This window comes from Pleuronectes platessa, chromosome 11 (genome assembly GCF_947347685.1).
Source record: "Pleuronectes platessa chromosome 11, fPlePla1.1, whole genome shotgun sequence".
In the NCBI taxonomy this organism is placed as follows: domain Eukaryota; kingdom Metazoa; phylum Chordata; class Actinopteri; order Pleuronectiformes; family Pleuronectidae; genus Pleuronectes; species Pleuronectes platessa.
The window spans coordinates 3,657,768-3,676,186 of record NC_070636.1 but is presented as its reverse complement, the minus strand read 5'-3'; the positions used below and the strand labels follow the sequence as shown (position 1 = coordinate 3,676,186).

Below are 18,419 nucleotides of genomic sequence, written 5' to 3'. Positions count from 1 at the left end.
TACTATATTCTACTTTATTTTACTCTATTCTATTCTACTCTACTTTAGAATACTCTGTTCACTTCTGCTCTAATCTACTCTAATTTACTTTAGAATACTCTTATCTACTCTACTCCACTTTATTCTTATCTATTCTACTCTACTTAATTCGACTTTACTCTACTCTACTCTACTGTACCATATCATACCAAGCTATACCATACTACACTATATGTTACTTTACTATTCCAGACTAAACTACGCCATCTGATACAATTCGAAATATTATATTATAGACTAGACTTCTATACTGTAATATACTATAGACCCCTAGACTAGACTATAATATACTATAGTCGATTATACTATTCTATACTATTCAACCCTACATACTTGACATAGGCTACTATGCTATACTATACTATGCAAAATACTATATTACAAGCTACTATACTCTACTGTTTGAGTACTTATATGTTATATGTACTCATATGTTCTGTCTACTTTTATTGACACCGCCGATCAGAGAGAAATGGGATTTTAATCTATGTCCTGTACATATGGCACAATTGACAATAAAGCTATATACTATACTATACCATACCATACTATACTAATAAATGTGTACAAAGGGGATAAAGTTACAAATATTTCTTCAGTAGGTGTTTTGTTTTGAAGAGTCAGGCCGGATGTTGTGTTGATGTTTTAGTTTCGGTTCGGTCCTCCCGCTCTGTGGTCCGTGTGGCTCTCTGCAGTTCCCGGTCATTCGTTCCGGTTCTGTCAGAAGCGACAGTTGTGACGTGTGTTGGAAATGTCTGAGGAGAGTGAAGCTGTGTTCAGGTACAGACTCCATCTCTCTGTATTCAAATGTGCATTACACGTGGCTCTAGTGACAGTGACAGTGAAAGTGTAAAGCAGGAAACTCCCTCCATGTTCCTGGTGAATCAATCCCACTGTTATTGTTCCCTCTGCTTGTTCCACAGCGTCGTGCCTGATGATGAGGACTCAGGAGAGAAGTTCAAGAAAAGTGACCAGGTTGCTTTTTACAGGTATATTGACTGTAACAGTGTAAGAATCAATACATCAGAGCTGGGGCATAAAACAATATGAATAACTATTACTATATCAAATGAAGGCAAGCTCAATGAATATACAAATTATTGTGTTACCGTATTAAAGTGGTATAATCCATATATCAAGTCATTCTCTGTCCATAAAGAAGAATTTAAAACCAAAACATTCACTTGGATGATAAAAAGTTTCTGTCTTTAAACTTTACTGTAATAACAATATATAATTTTGTATATATTAGATATAAAGATGAATACAATCACCCTCTGTTAAGTGTATAACAGTTGAAAATGTGTGTTTTTATACATTTGTAGCTGTAGGTGGTGTGTGAGCTGTGTTCTGGCTGTACAGGATAATTCTGAAAGTTGTGTTGCATCGTGATATTTATGCCTGTTGTTCCTGTTGAGGCGACAGATGCAGGATCCGAACCTGCAGCACCGAGCCCTGCTGGACACCATGGTGCTCACAGAGAAGGGGGCGTGATGTGAACTACTGGAGGCCAACACACAGGTCTGACCACGGATGTGACTGAAAATCTCAATTAAGGAGTATTTTTGCTTTTATTTAAGTACAAAATTCAGCTTGAATTCACTTTACAATGTTCAGAACTGGTTAATGTCCCAGAATCCCACTTGTAACCAGACGACAGACACCAACTAATGACCTTCCCAATCGGGGAGGTGACTTAGCGGACGGTTTTTATTAAAATGATCTCAGAGGAAAATTTCTAATTCCCCTTTGCCATTTACCAGCAGAGGTACAAAGATAGAAATAGAATTACTGTCCCTTTACTTTCTCGGTACAGGTGCAGTGTGGACAGGGGATAACGTGGCCACTTGGGAGTATCTGAAGATCTCAATCCCGATGCTGCTGTCTCTCAGTGTGACAGGCGTGGGTTTTTGCGGAGGTGAGAGAAGTCGTTTATTTTGTCGTTGCAATGAGCTGCTTTTATGCTATTTCACTTTCTCACCCCTGCAGACTCTCACATTCTAAGTGGCTGATATCCTCTGTCCTCTGTGTTTCAGCTGATGTTGGCGGGTTGTCCAATGATCCAGATCCCGAGCTGCTGGTGCGTTGGCTCCTTTGTCCCTGACACGATACTGTCCATCGGGGACTCTGGTTTTTCCAGTAGTTGTGCTATGAACTGTTATCGTGAACTAGTCCTCGTTTCCACCACAATGTGACAAATGTCTGGTGTGCTCAGGTATCAGCTGCTGCCCTACTGGTACACTCTGTTCCACCAGGCTCACACCGCTGGGCTGCCTCCGATCAGGTGAGAGCTGCTGCCCACTGCTGGTCAGTGGATGCACTGCAGCCACAAGCGTCCCTCGTGCTCCTGTGAAGTGAACGCTGACCTTTTCAGACACTAGAGGTCAAGATGACCTAGTTCATTTGTTTCAAACAGGCCTCTGTGGGTGGAGTTCCCCCGAGAACGAGGCACCTTCAGTGTGGACCACCAGCATATGATAGGTGATCATTTGACTTCACACACTGAGTTCTGTAATCGTTGGATTTGTGTTGATCGGAGTTTCACCGTCTCTGATTTCACTGCAGGAGGCGCCCTGCTGGCCTGTCCCGTCACCGATCCTGGAGTTCAGGAAGTCAAAGTGCTACTTCCTGGATCTGATGAGGTAAACCAGCCACCGGGTAACATGCGTGGTTTTATTCACGTTAGACCTCAGAGGGGAGTTTACATTCAGGTTTGTTTCAGATTTGGTTTGATGTCCAATCTGCGATGGCGCACGAAGGAGGAAGGACCCTGAGTCTCCCTGTCACCCTGGACACGGTCAGTACTACGATCCAAACAGTAGAGGGGGCTATAACATGGTTTTCATGTTCATTCAAACACATCACAGGTGATGTGAGGGGGTAAACAAACACCAGAGGCCTTATAGATAAATACAACTCATTATCTTCACTGACAGAGGGAAATTGATCCAAAAGTGTTTCATAAGAATTACAGTTATTTGGTTTTAGACTGTTTTTGATTATTATTACATATTAAGGAGGGAAGTTGCTTCTTCTGTCCAGGTGCCTGTGTTCCAGCGAGGCGGCTCGGTGGTCAGCAGGTCGGCAGGAAGCAGCTACTGCACAGCCGACCTCCAGCTGCTTCCGACCTCCATCACTGTGGCTCTGGACTCTCAGGTAAGAGTCAGAGGAGCAGAGAAGAAAACGGCTTCTGTTCATATTCAAATCTGCTTTAACCCTGACCAGGAGCTTGAATATTAGTTATTATGAAATATGTAGATATACAGTACAAGAAAAAACGCAGGTGTAGCTGCCCAAATGTTTCTTACCCATGTTTTCACTAAAGCTGCTTTTCAGACAGACATTTTCCTGAGATGTTCCAGTGGGTCTGTACATGAGAAGGCAAATGTCTGCGTCAGTTGCCTTGATCTGTCTGTAAAATGTCAGTGAGCCCATTTGAGAATACAAATATCTCAGGATGTGAGAGGAGCCATACATGAAGAAGACACCCAGGAAGTGTAGAATTGAAAAGACAATGAGACTCCTGCTTCTTCAACCCATTTTTCTGGACATTTTCCAGAGTTAATGTCTAAAAACGACTCCGGATTTATGATTGTTTGGTTTCCGACTTGTGACATTTTGTGTAATTAAATTAGTGAGGTGCCTCCTCTGTGCAGGGGGCTGCTGATGGGGAGTTGTACCTGGACGACGGCCACTCTTTCAACTACCTCCACAGAAAGGCCTTCTGTCTGCGCAGGTTCAACATGCTGTCAGGCCGGCTGCTCTGCCGGTGAGTCACCCTCCCTCCTCCTGAGCATCACAGGGACACAGTTTTCTGCTCACCAGGCTCATGAGCACTGTATCTGTTGATAATCTTCAGATCTGGCACAAAGCTTTTTTAATATGATTTGATTTTGGTTGGTCAGTATATCATTAACATCTGGAGGGAATTTCATAACATCTGGCACAAACCTTTCCTTGGACTCCAGAGTCCCAGCGACGTCACAAGACTCAAAAATCCTTACACGAATGACGATGTACAAAATACACTCAATACCTTTTTATCAATAAACTCCTAAGTCTTCTGACACCTGCTTCTCTCAGGGCCGCCGGTGAAGAGGGAGCGTTTGACTGTGACACTCCGTCACCATCCTGGGCTTGAAGAGCAAACCGACCGCCGTGACTGTGCACCAATCAGGTGAGGAGCTCTGGCGTGAACTCACATTGTACCCAGTCAGAAGAAGGAGGAGGATGATGATGATGAGGCAGAGACGTGTCGTCCAATTAGAAACAGCCTGATCGAAGGCCACACAGAACCCTGACGGGGTCTGTTTAGATAAAGGAAACTCAACAGCCTTAAATAAAGGCATCTATTAGTTATAATGATAATGTTTTTAATGAAAAGAACCTTAAAACACAGGAAGCCATTGTCAAGAGGCTAAAACTCATTTTTATCCTCTCTTGCTTGTTGTACGTTTGATATCTTGGTGGACAAAGTGACATCATCATGTGTTGTATCTGGACCTTTGTGTCATATTCACTGTTTTTCTTCAATTGATAAAATACTGTAAAGGGAGAAACTCACAGTTCTGCCGACTTCTCGACTGTAAAACAGCATCAACCTCTTGGTTTCATCCCCAGGGTCCGAGGACACTCCTACTGAGTTTCAGTTCACGGAGACCTGCTGCAAACTGACCGTGAGCAGCCTGAGCCTCAGAGTGGTGACGGACTGGGAGATCCACATTCTGTAGGTTCACGGTGCTCGTGTCCGTCGAGAGGTGAGGAGGAGGAGGAGGAGGAGGAGGAGGAGGAGGAGGAGGAGGAGGAGGAGGAGGAGGAGGAGGAGGAGGAGGAGGAGGAGGAGGAGGAGGAGGAGGAGGAGGAGGAGGAGGAGGAGGAGGAGGAGGAGGAGGAGGAGGAGGAGGAGGAGGTCATCATCAAAATACATGCTAACTGCCGAATGTGACACCTGATCGATTGCCTTATAGGGATATTGTTGTTTACTCACTCTGCTTTCAGGCACTATCGCCAATAATGAGTACACGGGAGAATTGCTCGTAAACCTTTATTAGTTTTTTTACACACAACGTCAGCACGTCACATGAAAGGGGGCGTAACAGAATCCGTGAAGGGACAAACTTAGGCTGTCAATACACAACAGATATGGTTCACATGTTCAGTTGGGGGTCAAAGATGAACGGATTTCAGTGGCCCAAGGTCAAATGTCACAGTGACCTCATGAGTCTAGAAGAGAAAAAAAAAGCATGTCAACGGAAACTGCACCGGTTGGTGGATGCATACAACCATAGAGCAGTAACTGTCACTTTTTTATAAATGTTACTCCTGTTTATTATGAGCTGCACCTTCAATACAACGTTTTATTAATTGAATAATTCTTTCCTAATATGACTATTTGTACTTTTAAGAAAGTGAAGCCATGTTGATAAATACGAATGGAAAGGAAAACAGTAAAATTCTTGTTTTAAAGCGATGGAGTGAAAGTTTCCTCCGATCAATAAACGATGTGCAGCTTCTGATGTTGACTCTTTTTGTTTTGAACTTGTCGTCACGGTTTAACAATATTGTGTCATGTGACCCGACATCTTCCTCGAGCTGATGTTTGCTGAGCGACACACAAAAACTACACAATAGGACGGGAAACGCTGGAACAAGCTTAATTCCTTCATGAGACTTTACAAGGAAACTCCAGCGAGTTAGAATCATTTCATCAGGATTTTATTTGTTTTACTGATGTTGAGTCTGAACCATTGTAGCAGGTCCTGGTACAAATATTAGTTTACGATGAACGATGGTGTTTGATATCGAACAAGAGTCGTAATAAAGATTCAATGTTTAACAGGAAGAAGAAAAGAAAATACGTGGTGATAGAAGAGATAGAGAATTTAATATATGATGAGAAATACAAATAAACTTTAAGATGCTTTTATTCCTCTGGCTGGAGGCGTCATGTTCATGTTTGATGATATTTACCTCTTTCATAACATTTATTAGACTTTAGTGGTGTGAGGTCAAAGGTCACCGTGACCTCACTAACCTGGGTTTTTTGGCTGATTGCTCGTTCTGATTATGACTAAATTTCACATAAAAGTCTTTTAAGGGTTAAATGATGAAGCGATGATGTTTAATGTCCAAAAGGTCAAAGGTCAGCTTCACTGTCACATCCTGATATTCTGTAATAACTCTCAGGATGTTCCTGAGGCGAAGAAAAACAACACTAAGAACATTAAACCTTGTTTAATTTATTCTCGGGGCAAATATTCAGTATTTTTTAGCTTTTTCACAAAATTCAATTTCTGTTTTCATATCGGAAATGTTGTATTCTGTGTTTCTTCTGCCAGAATTTCATTTGTACAGTAAAATAAGTGTCATTTAAACACATCACACACGCTGGCAGTCGATTAGTTCTCATTTCCGCAGTTCAACAAAAAAAGAAAAACCAAAACATCAGGATCAAAAAGTAGCTTTTTTCCGACCGGTGCTAAAAATGGAAGCTGCTCCTCTTCATGACAGTCGCCTGTGCTGGTTGTGCTGAGACTGCTCAATGCTGAGCTCCATTGAGAATAGGTTTAAAGGGGTTGAATGCCTTCTGCTGAGGCAAGGCATCTACCCACCACTCTTTACATGCCCTCTGGCGCGGCCCACTGGCCTTTGTGTCACCCAACAATGATGGCACGGCCGCACCACGGCCAGGGAGAGATCATTGTCCGCCGCGGCCAATGGGAACGCGACAAATAGACGTTTGTGTGAGGTGTGTGTTTCTGTGCATGTGTACGTGCAAAGGTGAATGCATGTGGAGTGAATGTCTCTTTTGCATCTGCTCTGTGACGAAGGGAAGGGGGATGTCACACGCGCAGGGAGCCAATCAGACCTTAGCCGTTTGGATTTATGCCAGGGTTTTTAGGCTTGTAAGACTTTAGTACTAGTGGCAAAAGTTTTTTTTTTGAAAGAAAAAGCCAACCGAGACGAGATGCCCTACACACCGTCTGGCTTTTTCTGCGACCGGCTGATCCGGGAACGAGAGAGGAGGGACGGGGAAGGGGCCCTGACCAAGCCGCTCCGCTTCAACAGCCAGGACTACAGCGCCCTGAGGCAGGAGTGCATTCAGAGGAAGAACCCGTTCGAGGATGAGTCCTTCCCGGCCACCGTGGAGTCCCTGGGCTTCAAAGAGCTCGGGCACAAGTCCAACAAGGTCAAGAACATCGTCTGGAAGAGGCCCAAGGTAAGAGGGGGGGGCCCATGGAGGAGGCACATGGATGAAAGTTTAATTAAGAGGGGATGGATCACATGTGGGAGGTGGGACGTTATCTTTTTAATTCACAGCAGCTTCAATCCTGGAAAGTTTAACTTCACCTGGAGATGAAGAGGTGGTGGAAATCCTGTGTTCCCTGCATGGACGGGCTGGAGTGGAGTGACCCAGATGCCACAGAGTTGTGCATTTGTTTCAGATATAATGGATGTTTTATGAGTCATAACTATGGCTGTAATCACAGGTTTCTCTCAGAGAGTTTTACAATCTGTTTACTGACTTAAACCTCTGATCTGAGATTGATCCTCGACTCCTCTGTGTGTTTGTTGTCTGCAGGAAATCTGTGAGAACCCTCAGTTCATTGTCGGAGGCGCCAGCCGGACGGACATCTGCCAGGGAGATCTGGGTAAACCACTCGTTTCCTTCATTTTGTGACGTGGAGGTTTTGTGTCCTCGGATCAATGGATTTAAAGATCGACCCAAAGATTTATAATGTTTGAATTAACAGTGAATTTAAATTTAAACCTCCGATCACTAGAATTACTGGGGCAGGGCCTGTAGCATTTAGGAGAGGGGAGTTAGGAAAAGGGGGGATATAGTAAAATCCTGAAACTGTCTCACGCATGGACAGACGTGGATGGAGCTGTATTCACCAGCTCGGGGAAAACAGGGGAGCAAATATCCCTTCAATCCCCCCCGCACACGGCCTCCCTGCCTGCAGCGGCCTCCCCATATTGTGCTCGCTCTTTTGGAAAGGGAATCCAACCAGCAGCACTTCTCATTGTTGTTGTTCAGACTGCAAATAAAGGGGGACCAGGGGGACAAAGGTCCTGGCAGACACTGTTAACTGTCCCCTGTTGAAAACCTGACATTGTTCCCAGTGGCCGCTGACGCCCTGTCACTCACCTGGACAATCAGGAAAGTGAGCACGTCAGCTCAGAGGTCGTTTCCTCCACAGGCCTCCGAGAAGGTCTTCACCTTCACCACGAGGGAAATCACACCGACACCATGTTCATGTCGAGTGTGGGACGTGGATACAAACTCACATCAGTCCAAACAGTTCACGTCTTGATCTTCTCCCACTTCAGTCACAGTTTGAACCCCCTGCTGTGGTTGAAATGAACTGGTTTCCTGTGTTCAGGTGACTGCTGGTTGCTGGCGGCCATCGCCTGTCTCACCCTGAACGAGAAGCTTCTGTACCGAGTTGTTCCCGCGGAGCAAAGCTTCTCTGAGGGCTACGCCGGCATCTTCCACTTCCAGGTCAGAAAACCTTCATCAGCTCCAGCAGAGAGCTCAGTTTGATCATCTGAGGTCAAATGAGGAAAACTCCATGAATTCATGGACTTTTAACTTAACTCATGACTTCAAATTTAATCATTAAAAAAGGAATAAATCCTAATGAAGGACCTTGTTGTTGTTCGTTGTTTGTTCCCCCCCCCCCCCGTCCTTCAGTTCTGGCGCTATGGCGACTGGGTCGATGTGGTCATTGACGACCGCATCCCGACCTTCAACAACCAGCTCGTCTTCACCAAGTCGGCCGAGAGGAACGAGTTCTGGAGCGCGCTGCTGGAGAAGGCCTACGCCAAGTGAGAGCCCCCAATACAGATTTACTGTAGAGAGAGAGTGGTGGTGGGGGGGGGGGGGGGGGGGTCCTGGTTCACTGGATTAGCCGATATACAGATTTATGTGTTATTTTTTGTGTTTTACAGAATAAATGATGCAGAAAAGATGCTTTTATATTCACAAAAATATAGGTTTATTTAATTTCACTTGGTTAAACTGACAAATTTGAAGCATCCATTGCATTTAATCATCATGAAGGTTTTGATAACAACATTTAAGGCCATTTTGAAAACTGCGTATATCAGACGATCAGAAATATATTACCTAACTATCAGCATATCCTCAAATACCCTTATTGGTCGACCTCTACTCTGAATGTTTGACTGCTCCTTCACACTGACATGAGCTCAACAGGAAAGTCCATCAGTCAGCACACACTTCTTCTTTTGTCTGATGTATACACACTGGATAATAATATAATAAACATGATCAAATGTGACCCCTGGGCTCTTCCCTGTCCAGACTTCACGGCTCCTACGAGGCCCTGAAGGGAGGAAACACCACCGAGGCCATGGAGGACTTCACCGGGGGAGTCACAGAGTTCTACGAGATGAAGGAAGCTCCTAAAGAGCTCTACAAGATCATGAAGAAGGCTCTGGAGAGAGGCTCCCTGATGGGCTGCTCCATCGATGTGAGTCTCCACTCTGTATCTCACTGTGGTATCGGTTGGGAGGTTATTTAACGAGAGGAGCTAGAAGTCCAAACCACCTGAGGTCACCAAAAACAAAAAGTTTGCTCCCGTTGATTTTTAGGACAGAGTAATAGGGACGTGTTGAAGAATATGAATCTTGAACCAAACTCCTTGATTCCTGAGAAAATATGAAACATCTTTGAATATCACAAAGAGCTATGATAACCAGTCAGGCAGGAATTCCCTCCTCCTGCTTTTTCACAAATCTTCATACTTCTGATGATATGAAGCTGATGTGACAAAAGATGAATTCATTATTTCTAAAAACCTATAATAAAGGATAACTTCACAAGATGCTCCACATTCCTTATGTTACACAAGTATGCCTCTTATTCTTGTGATTTTAAGACTTTATTCATAAAATCTCTAATATATTTCCCCTTAGATCACATAATAAAACCATAAACATTAATAAAATAATTTTTTCTTTAGCCAGAACATAAATTGAACTATTTTTACGTCACCATTTCCTGTTTTATTCTATTTCTTGTTTATAATTCTGAACGTATTTGAAGTAGGTTTTTTTTCCTTCTGTTAATGTTATATTATATATAAATATATATATTTTGTTTTCCCTTCAGTCCCTGGTTCCTGCTCGCTTCGAGACTCGGACTGTGACGGGACTCGTGAAGGGTCACGCCTACTCTGTGACGGCGGTGGAGGAGGTAAAACAGGAGGGATTGTGGGTAGTTTATCACAAGTGGAGACATTATGAGTGGATGAGAGATTAAATGTGAAACCGTCTGTTTCCCTTCAGTGTAAATCGTCTCAGCACAAGGACGCTAAAGTCCGTCTGGTGCGTCTCAGGAACCCGTGGGGCCAAGTGGAGTGGAACGGCCCCTGGAGCGACAAGTAAGGACCCTCTAACCCTCTTTACCCATAATCCTTTATTCTCAGTCTTTATGTTCTGCTCCATTAGGTCACTTTTTATATATTTTTGAATTATTATTAACACTCTGATGAGAATAAGTCTCTTGTTTTCTTCCCTTCAGCTCTAAGGAGTGGGCCACACTGTCTAAGACTGAGAAAGAGAAGCTGCAGCACCAGAGCGCCGAGGATGGAGAGTTCTGGTGAGCAAAAAACAAAACTCCAGTTCATTCCTGTTGTGAAATGTGGATTCCAGAAACACTCCTATGTTTTATTTTTATGAGTCTTTTATTTCAGAGTAAATCCATGTGTCCATGAGCTTCTAACATTTTAACAGCAGCTTTTCTTCATCCTGATGGTTTCTCTTCCCGTCCAGGATGTCATTCGAGGATTTCAAGAAGAACTACACCAAGATTGAGATCTGCAACCTCACCCCCAACGCCCTGGAGGACGATAAGATCCACAAGTGGACGGTTTCTGTGAACGAGGGCCGCTGGGTGAGAGGCTGCTCCGCCGGAGGCTGCAGGAACTATCCAGGTGAGTGTCTCTCTCTGAGGGTAGAGGTGACAGAGCAGGAAACACTAACCTCCAGGATTAAAACTGATATCAACCCCTCTCTCTCTGTGCTGCAGACACTTTCTGGACCAACCCTCAGTACCGCCTGCGTCTGCTGGAGGAGGACGACGACCCCGAGGACAACGAGGTGGGCTGCACCTTCGTGGTGGCTCTGATGCAGAAGAACAGGCGGAAAGAGAGAAAGATGGGCGCCAACCTCTTCACCATCGGATTCGCCATTTATGAGGTATCCGGGTTTAGTTCTCATTTTGCTATTATAGGCCCTGTTTTTCATAATTTTGAATTTTGATGAAATTTGTCGAAAAAACCCATATCTCACAAAGTTAAAGGAAGTAATGGCGATCTGCCCCCCCGATCTGGATCAGCACAAAAATGTAATGCCCTCTTCTCTGACCTTTACCACATCCTTCCACTGAGTTTCATGGAAATCTATCCAGTAGTTTTTGCATAATCTTGATCACAATCATAAAAACCAACAAAAGAAAACTTTCAGCTGTTGCAGTTCTGATAATAAATGTCCAGAAGTATTCAAAGTGATGAATATAATTTTAATTTGTAACGTCTAATAACACAAGCACTGACGTTCTCTCTCTCTCTCTCTCTCTCTCTCTCTCTCTCTCTCTCTCTCTCTCTCTCACTCTCTCTCTCTCTCTCCAGGTGCCAAAGGAGGTAAGGAAGCTGTAAACCAGACTGAGCAGCTTCTTGAACGTTACCGACACCCCCACACTGTCTGTTTGAATTCTTGCTCCATGTCTTTGTAGTTTTATTTTGATATAAATATGTTATGGTTGAATCAGTTTCTTTCCCTTCTTACTCCCCTCCCCCCCAGATGCATGGCAACAAGCAGCACATGCAGAAGGACTTCTTCCTCTTCAACTCCTCCAAGGCGCGCTGCAAGTCCTACATCAACCTGCGGGAGGTGACCCAGCGCTTCCGCCTGACTCCCGGGGAGTACGTCATCGTGCCCTCCACCTACGAGCCGCACCAGGAGGGCGAGTTCATCCTGCGCGTCTTCTCCGAGAAGAAGAACACCTCAGAGTGAGTGGGTGAGGGCGGGCAGGGAGGCTGCATGGGGGGGGGGGGGGGGGGGGGGGGCAGGTTCATAGTGTGGAGACAGTGACAGGTGTTTGTTAGTAGATGCTAATTCTATTCCACTGATGTTGATCCTATGTTTTAGAAGCAGGGCTGGGTATTGAAATACTTCTGAAATAAACTGAAAAGGATTCTCTTCCAAAAACAAGACTCGAGACTCACAACAAAGGTTTAGTTTAAGATTAGTTTCATCATTAACCTGTTTGTTATATTCTCTACAACTTCTGTCGCAAACTTTAGGAAAATATCTCACACAGAACTCAAAGACACAAATTTTAGTATCATAAAAGTTAAATCCAAAATCTCAAGAAGGTGGAACCAGTAAATAATTAACTTCCAATTATCTCCAGTTGATCGATTTGATTAATCAATTGATAAATTGATCATTTCAAACCAAACCGGCTCAATTCTTTAGATGAAGTTGGATAGAATAAACAGTTCTGATCCCTGTTTGAATTTATTTCAAGTCTGAAGTCTTAACTTCCTCGGGGGATTGAATACCCAGCCCTGCTTGTTCTTATTGAAGCAGCAGGAGAGCAGAGTTAGCCAGTTGAACAGTGATGTGTCATCTGTGTGCATTAGAAATGACAGGTTTGTGTTATCTGTTGAATGAGGGGTGGGTTTCTTTGCTGCTTGGCGGGTGGGACACACAAACCACCAAGAACAAACCATGTTAACGGCAATTTGATTTGTAGAGCTGGAAGAAATCGGCCCCAGTTCGAAGCTGTTATGGAATCTTTTTTAGGACAAGCGACTTCAGATTTGGGCACGATCCGGTAAACTTTCAAAATATTCAGTGCTGCATACTCCAGCCTCGACAAACATCCAAGGCCCCCCCCCCCCCCCCCCCCCCCCCACTCCCATCCTCACCACCCCCCTGCCCCTGACACCAGGAGGACCAGACAGAGCCGGGCCCCTGCACTCTGACGGACCCAAGAGAGAATCAGGCTGTGATGGATGTGCACGGCCACACTGATCCCCATCACATGGGTCACTTCTCTGCAAATAAATCAGTGTTAATCACATTAGTCCTAACCTCCTTGTATTTCAGATCAGATCTAGAATCATTTATTAATTGACGGCCTCCTTGTGCTGTAGAGTCTACGACCCTAAATTAGACAAATCAAGAGAAGAGATGTTGTCCCTGGAGGAAGCAGCAGGTGGCGCTAAACTAACACCTTTTATTCACAGCTTATTTATTACAATCTCTTTTTGTCCAATGTGAGTATGTGACGAGATGTTTCTGCAGCTCAGGATTTCACAGTTAGCTCAATATCTGATGAGAATGAGATGATTTGTAGATCTGTGTCAGTAGGTAACAGTATTGTTCAGGCTTGTGGTCCACATGAGATGTTGTAGTCATCATGGTGACTGCTGTTTGTTGGTCTTCATCCAGGGAGATAGAGAACAGGATCGAGGCGGACCATCCAGTGGTGAGTCATGGTGTCTAAAAGTCTCATTTCTCTTCCTGCTCGCTGGGAAACAAAGTCATGAACTAAGTCAAACGGTTCATTATTATTCCTCAATCACGCCAAATGAGATTTTCACGGATCTCCACATGTTCTTCCCTTCACGTCTCATTTGTGTCTCTCTGCTCTGTGGCTCCACGACGCCTCAGCCGGCACCGGCCTCGGCGGGGGAGGAGAGCGAGGAGGATCAGCAGTTCCGGACTATTTTTCAGGAGATAGCTGGAGATGTGAGTGCAGGATCCGGAGCCGCAGCAAAATGTGATGGGTTCTTCCCTCATCTAGTCTGCATCCTTCCACCAAGTTTTGTGGTATTCTGTCCAGTAGTTTTTATATAATCTTGTTCACAGACAAACTAACCAGCACAGATGGAAACAGAACCTTGGTGGAAGTGTAAACGTGTAAAAAACTCCATGACTAATGAATCGTTCTTCACAGCAGCTGTTTATTTAAATGTTATATGAGTTATATAAGTGTTTGAAAACTCTTCCTCTGTTTCTTCTTCCTGCGTTTTCTTCTTCCTCATCTGTCACTTCCTCATCTTTCACTTCCTCCTCTGTTTCTTCTTCCTCTGTTTCCTCTTCCTCTCTTTCTTCTACCTCTGTTTCTTCTTCCTTTGTTTCTTCCTCCTCTGTTTCCTCTTCCTCTGTTTCTTCTTCCTCTGTTTCTGCTTCCTCTGTTTCCTCTTCCTCTATTTCTTCTTCCTCGGTTTCCTCTTCCTCTGTGTTCCTCTTCCTCTGTTTTCTTCTTCCTCCACTGTTTCATCTTCCTCTGTTTCATCTTCCTCTGTTTCATCTTCCTCTGTTTCTTCTTCCTCTGTTTCTTCCTCCTCTGTTTTCTCTTCCTGTGTCACGTCCTCCTCTGTTTCCTCTTCTTCTGTCTCTTCTTCCTCTGTTTCCTCTTCCTCTGTTTGTTCTTCCTTTCTTTGTTTCTTCCTCCTCTGTCACTTCCTCCTATGTTTCATCTTCCTCTTTTTCCTCTTCCTCTGTTTCTTCCTCCTCTGTTTCCTCTTCCTGTGTCACTTCAACCTCTGTTTCCTCTTCCTCTGTTTCTTCTTCCTTTCTTTGTTTCTTCCTCCTCTTTTTCCGCTTCCTCTGTTTCATCTTCCTTTCTCTGTTTCCTCTTCCACTGTTTCTTCTTCCTCCACTGTTTCTTCTTCCTTCCTTTGTTTCTTCCTCCTCTCTCACTTCCTCCTCTGTTTCTTCTTCCTCTGTCACTTCTTCCTCTGTTTCATCTTCCTCTATCACTTCTTCCTCTGTTTCCTCTTCCTCTATTTCTTCCTCTGTTTCCACTTCCTCTGTTTTCTTCTTCCTCTGTTTTTTTCTTCCTCTGTTTCTTCCTCCACTGTTTCTTCTTCCTCCTCTTTTTCTACTTCCTCTGTTTCTTCCTGCTCTGTGACTTCTTCCTCTGTTTCATCTTCCTCTGTTTTCTTCTTCCTCTGTTTCATCCTCCACTGTTTATTCTTCATCCTCTATTTCTTCTTCCTCTGTTTCTTCCTCCTTCCTTTGTTTCTTCCTCCTCTGTTTCTTCTTCCTCTGTTTCTTCCTCCTCTGTTTCCTCTTCCTCCTCTGTTTTCTTCCTCCTTTGTTTCCTCTTCCTCCTCTGTTTTCTTCTTCCTCTGTTTCCTCTCCCTCTGTTTCTTCCTCCTCTGTTTTCTTCTTCCTCTGTTTCCTCTCCCTCTGTTTCCTCTTCCTCCCCTGTTTCCTCTTCATCCTCTGTTTCCTCTTCCTCCTCTGTTTTCTTCATCCTCTGTTTCTTCTCCCTCTGTTTCCTCTTCCTCTCTCTCAGGATATGGAAATAACAGCCAACGAACTGAAAAACGTTCTCAACAAAGTGATCACCAAACGTGAGTCTAAAACATATAACCTAAAACATGTCATAATGTCACAGATTAGTTCAACCAACCTATAAACAATCCTCTATGTTTGCCCCCCCCCCCCCCCTCCAGATAAGGACCTGAACACAGAGGGCTTCAGCCTGGAGAGCTGCAGGAGCATGATTGCTCTGATGGACGTATCCTTTGTATCGAGTGCATCGGGCTGTGTTGTCTGTGAGAGACACAACCTGCCGAGACCCTTGTTGTGGGTCTGTGATCGACGCCCACAGGGCTGAGGCTCCACCCCCCCCCCCCCCCCACACACACACACACAGGAACAAAACCCAGAACACAATAAAAAGTCACATGATCACAACCTGCCCTCTGTTTGTGGGGGGGTGTTGTGTGACACCTGAATGATAATGTAGTGGAATATGAAGCCAGTGGTTCTGTGAGTGGACCCTGACGTCACATGATGTTGGTCTTAACTGCGTGGGCTCAGATGGACGGGACCGGTCGACTCAACCTGCAGGAGTTCAGACATCTGTGGAATAAGATCAAACAGTGGCAGGTGGGGGGGCTGGTTCTGCTTTTCAACCATTTGAGAACTTTACATTACACTGAGTTTAATCATGTTTCACATTTAAACACATCGAAGCAACACTGTGCAACTTTTTCACCTTAAAACAGCAGCTTGATTAAAGTCAGTTTGATGGTTGAGTGTGAGGAACTGATGGAGAGTCTCAGCTTCAACTGTCAGAAGCTGAACTGTGGATCAGTTAAAAAGACTCAGAAGTTATTAAAGACCAGAGTTTATCTCCAATATTCACCAGGCAACTTTTAAAATATGAAGAATTCTGATCAGCTCCTCTGGTTCAAGAAGCAGAGGATCACGGGTTATATCCAGAGTTCAGTTGTGCTTATTTATTGCTGCAGAGGGCGCTGTTGTAAAAGTTACACGGTGTTGTTTTAAAACGATGCGGAGCCGCAGGTTAACGTTGATCTGCTTCAAACTCACTCCTGGTCTCTTTCAGGGAATCTTTAAACATTACAACGCGGATCAGACCGGCAGCATCAACAGCTACGAGATGAGGAACGCCGTCAACGACGCAGGTGAATAACACACACCGAGAAATCTCAAAGGGTCAGTTCATCCAAACCACTGAGAGACAGGTCCTCACTTCACCCAGCTGAGCTCTGTGCTATAAATCTAATGAGTGTGAAGGGAATTTCCTTTGCTCAAAGAATTAACCTAACAAACCTTCTTCTGATGCGGGTGAATTGATCCTTTGAAACTGTTTATAATGAACATATATAATATAAAATGTATTTAAAGTTGAAAAATACAGTCAAAGTTTTTCTATCAACTGATACAGATGTTAAATAATTTGATTAAAGCTGCTGAAAGTAAAGATTTTTGATGCCACTAATTTTTTTAAATCATTAATTCTCGTTTGAAGAGTGAATTTGAAGTAGCACCTTTAGAAGCAGAGCCAGTGAGAGGCTCTGGTCGGTGTAGAGAGCTGTTTGACGACAGGAGGATTGATGATCAGTCTTGTTGCTGCACGTGAACCTACAGCTTGAACTCACCCTCTGAATCTTCTTGTCACTGTACAGTCATGTGTCTTGTGTCCCGCTCAGGCTTCCGTCTCAACAACCAGCTGTACGACATCATCACCATGCGCTACGCCAACGAGAGCATGAACATCGACTTCGACAGCTTCATCAGCTGCCTGGTGCGGCTCGAGGCCATGTTCAGTAAGTCAGCGTGAGAACTACTGCAGAGACATGAGCTGTGTGAGAAACCACGATTTCAAAGAGCCCAAATATGTCTGTTAATATTGTGGGTAAATGTTTATAAACTGATGCACAGGACATCTAGAGAAATCCCCATTTGTTTCAATAGCAAATCCATGACTTGTGTTTATTTCCTGTTGTGTAGTATTGTGTGCAGAATCTTTTGAATTGCACGTGTGTTGAGTCACAGTTGCAGTGTGGTTGTGTTTTTCTACAGGGGCGTTTCAGGCCTTTGACCAGGACGGAGATGGGACCATCAGACTCAGTGTGCTGGAGGTAAGACGTGAACTGGTCGAACACTGTCAATCCATGCCAGGAAACAGGTGTACTGGAGGTTCACTGGGTCGATAACACACCAGTATGAACACAGACATAAACATAAAAACACAATTATGATCCAGTATAGTTAAAAAAAAACATGAAAACAAATTCATACAATTTCTCCAATCGTTTTCTCATCCAATGTGTAATTTAAATTGATTTGTTCTTATGTTATTATAAAGAGTGTTTTATTTATTTGTGTTGCAAATACACATTTGATCATATTACTGAATTTTATTTTAGTTTTCTGTGTTTTTTTACATACTTTACTTTATTTTGCTACGACCGCAATGTTATGTTTATAATTTTATTGAGATAATAATAATAATATTAATGAATTTGAATGTTAAAGTAAGAAAACCACGGTGAGAAATCCTTAATGTATATATCCATGTAGAAGTTAAACTTTATTTGATTAAATCCCATCTCAACTTATTTGATTTATTCACACTAAATCAACATGGCAGAAAACGCCTCATTCAATGTGACGCTTAACATTGAAAGTAATATTAAAGTTTAAGTAATAAAGTCACATGTAGATTGAATAAGTCACTGTCGGACGTTTCCCTCTCTCTCTCCTGCTCAGTGGCTCCAGTTGACCATGTACGCCTAGAAAGGCCCCTCCTCTCCCAGGTGAGCTCCACTCCACACGAGGACCAGACCTGCCTTTACCTCAACACTCAGTGTTCCCCCCCGACGGCCGTCAGCTCTCATCCACCTCACCTCCTCCTCCTCCACCTCCTCCTCCCGGCTCCTCCGCTCTCTCTCTCTCTCCGACGTTTCACCTTTTCCACTTCTCTCTCTCGACAGTAGGTCTCGGGCCTGTTCACATCGTCCTCTATCATCAGGATCTCAGTCTCCTTTCAGTCACTCGCTTTGTTTTTT

General features: G+C 43.9%; 2 protein-coding genes across 3 annotated transcripts; both read left to right on the top strand.

Annotated features, from left to right (window-relative positions):
• Positions 1 to 577: 577 nt before the first annotated feature.
• On the top strand, positions 578 to 4,809 carry ganc (glucosidase, alpha; neutral C). The gene is made up of 13 exons (XM_053434321.1): positions 578 to 819; positions 963 to 1,028; positions 1,458 to 1,560; positions 1,856 to 1,957; positions 2,076 to 2,119; positions 2,255 to 2,323; positions 2,456 to 2,520; positions 2,605 to 2,681; positions 2,762 to 2,836; positions 3,082 to 3,195; positions 3,696 to 3,808; positions 4,123 to 4,216; positions 4,660 to 4,809. The coding sequence occupies exons 5-12, from the start codon at positions 2,079 to 2,081 to the stop codon at positions 4,178 to 4,180; spliced, it is 612 nt and encodes a 203-aa protein (XP_053290296.1). The 5' UTR covers positions 578 to 819; positions 963 to 1,028; positions 1,458 to 1,560; positions 1,856 to 1,957; positions 2,076 to 2,078; the 3' UTR covers positions 4,181 to 4,216; positions 4,660 to 4,809.
• Positions 4,810 to 7,006: 2,197 nt separating this feature from the next.
• On the top strand, positions 7,007 to 18,147 carry capn3a (calpain 3a, (p94)). Of its 2 annotated transcripts, none has more exons than XM_053434319.1 (21): positions 7,007 to 7,258; positions 7,622 to 7,691; positions 8,427 to 8,545; positions 8,738 to 8,871; positions 9,371 to 9,539; positions 10,181 to 10,264; positions 10,357 to 10,451; positions 10,592 to 10,669; positions 10,843 to 11,003; positions 11,099 to 11,268; positions 11,700 to 11,711; positions 11,872 to 12,080; positions 13,531 to 13,567; positions 13,753 to 13,830; positions 15,389 to 15,446; positions 15,549 to 15,613; positions 15,919 to 15,987; positions 16,451 to 16,529; positions 17,058 to 17,174; positions 17,431 to 17,489; positions 18,121 to 18,147. In XM_053434319.1, exons 1-21 carry the CDS (start codon positions 7,007 to 7,009, stop codon positions 18,145 to 18,147), a joined length of 2,142 nt encoding a protein of 713 aa, XP_053290294.1. The 2 variants fall into 2 exon arrangements, with proteins under 2 accessions (XP_053290294.1, XP_053290292.1); XM_053434317.1 differs by having other exon boundaries at positions 13,531 to 13,573; positions 13,666 to 13,830.
• Positions 18,148 to 18,419: the final 272 nt, after the last annotated feature.

Coding starts and splice junctions, on each gene's coding strand:
- ganc (XM_053434321.1), top strand. CDS start 2,079: ATGTTGGCGGGTTGTCCAATGATCCAGATCCCGAGCTGCTG. Junction 2,120..2,254: donor ATCCAGATCCCGAGCTGCTG/GTGCGTTGGCTC, acceptor TGGTGTGCTCAG/GTATCAGCTGCTGCCCTACT. Junction 3,809..4,122: donor TCAGGCCGGCTGCTCTGCCG/GTGAGTCACCCT, acceptor TGCTTCTCTCAG/GGCCGCCGGTGAAGAGGGAG.
- capn3a (XM_053434317.1), top strand. CDS start 7,007: ATGCCCTACACACCGTCTGGCTTTTTCTGCGACCGGCTGATCCGGGAA. Junction 12,081..13,530: donor GAGAAGAAGAACACCTCAGA/GTGAGTGGGTGA, acceptor GTCTTCATCCAG/GGAGATAGAGAACAGGATCG. Junction 13,831..15,388: donor TTCAGGAGATAGCTGGAGAT/GTGAGTGCAGGA, acceptor CCTCTCTCTCAG/GATATGGAAATAACAGCCAA.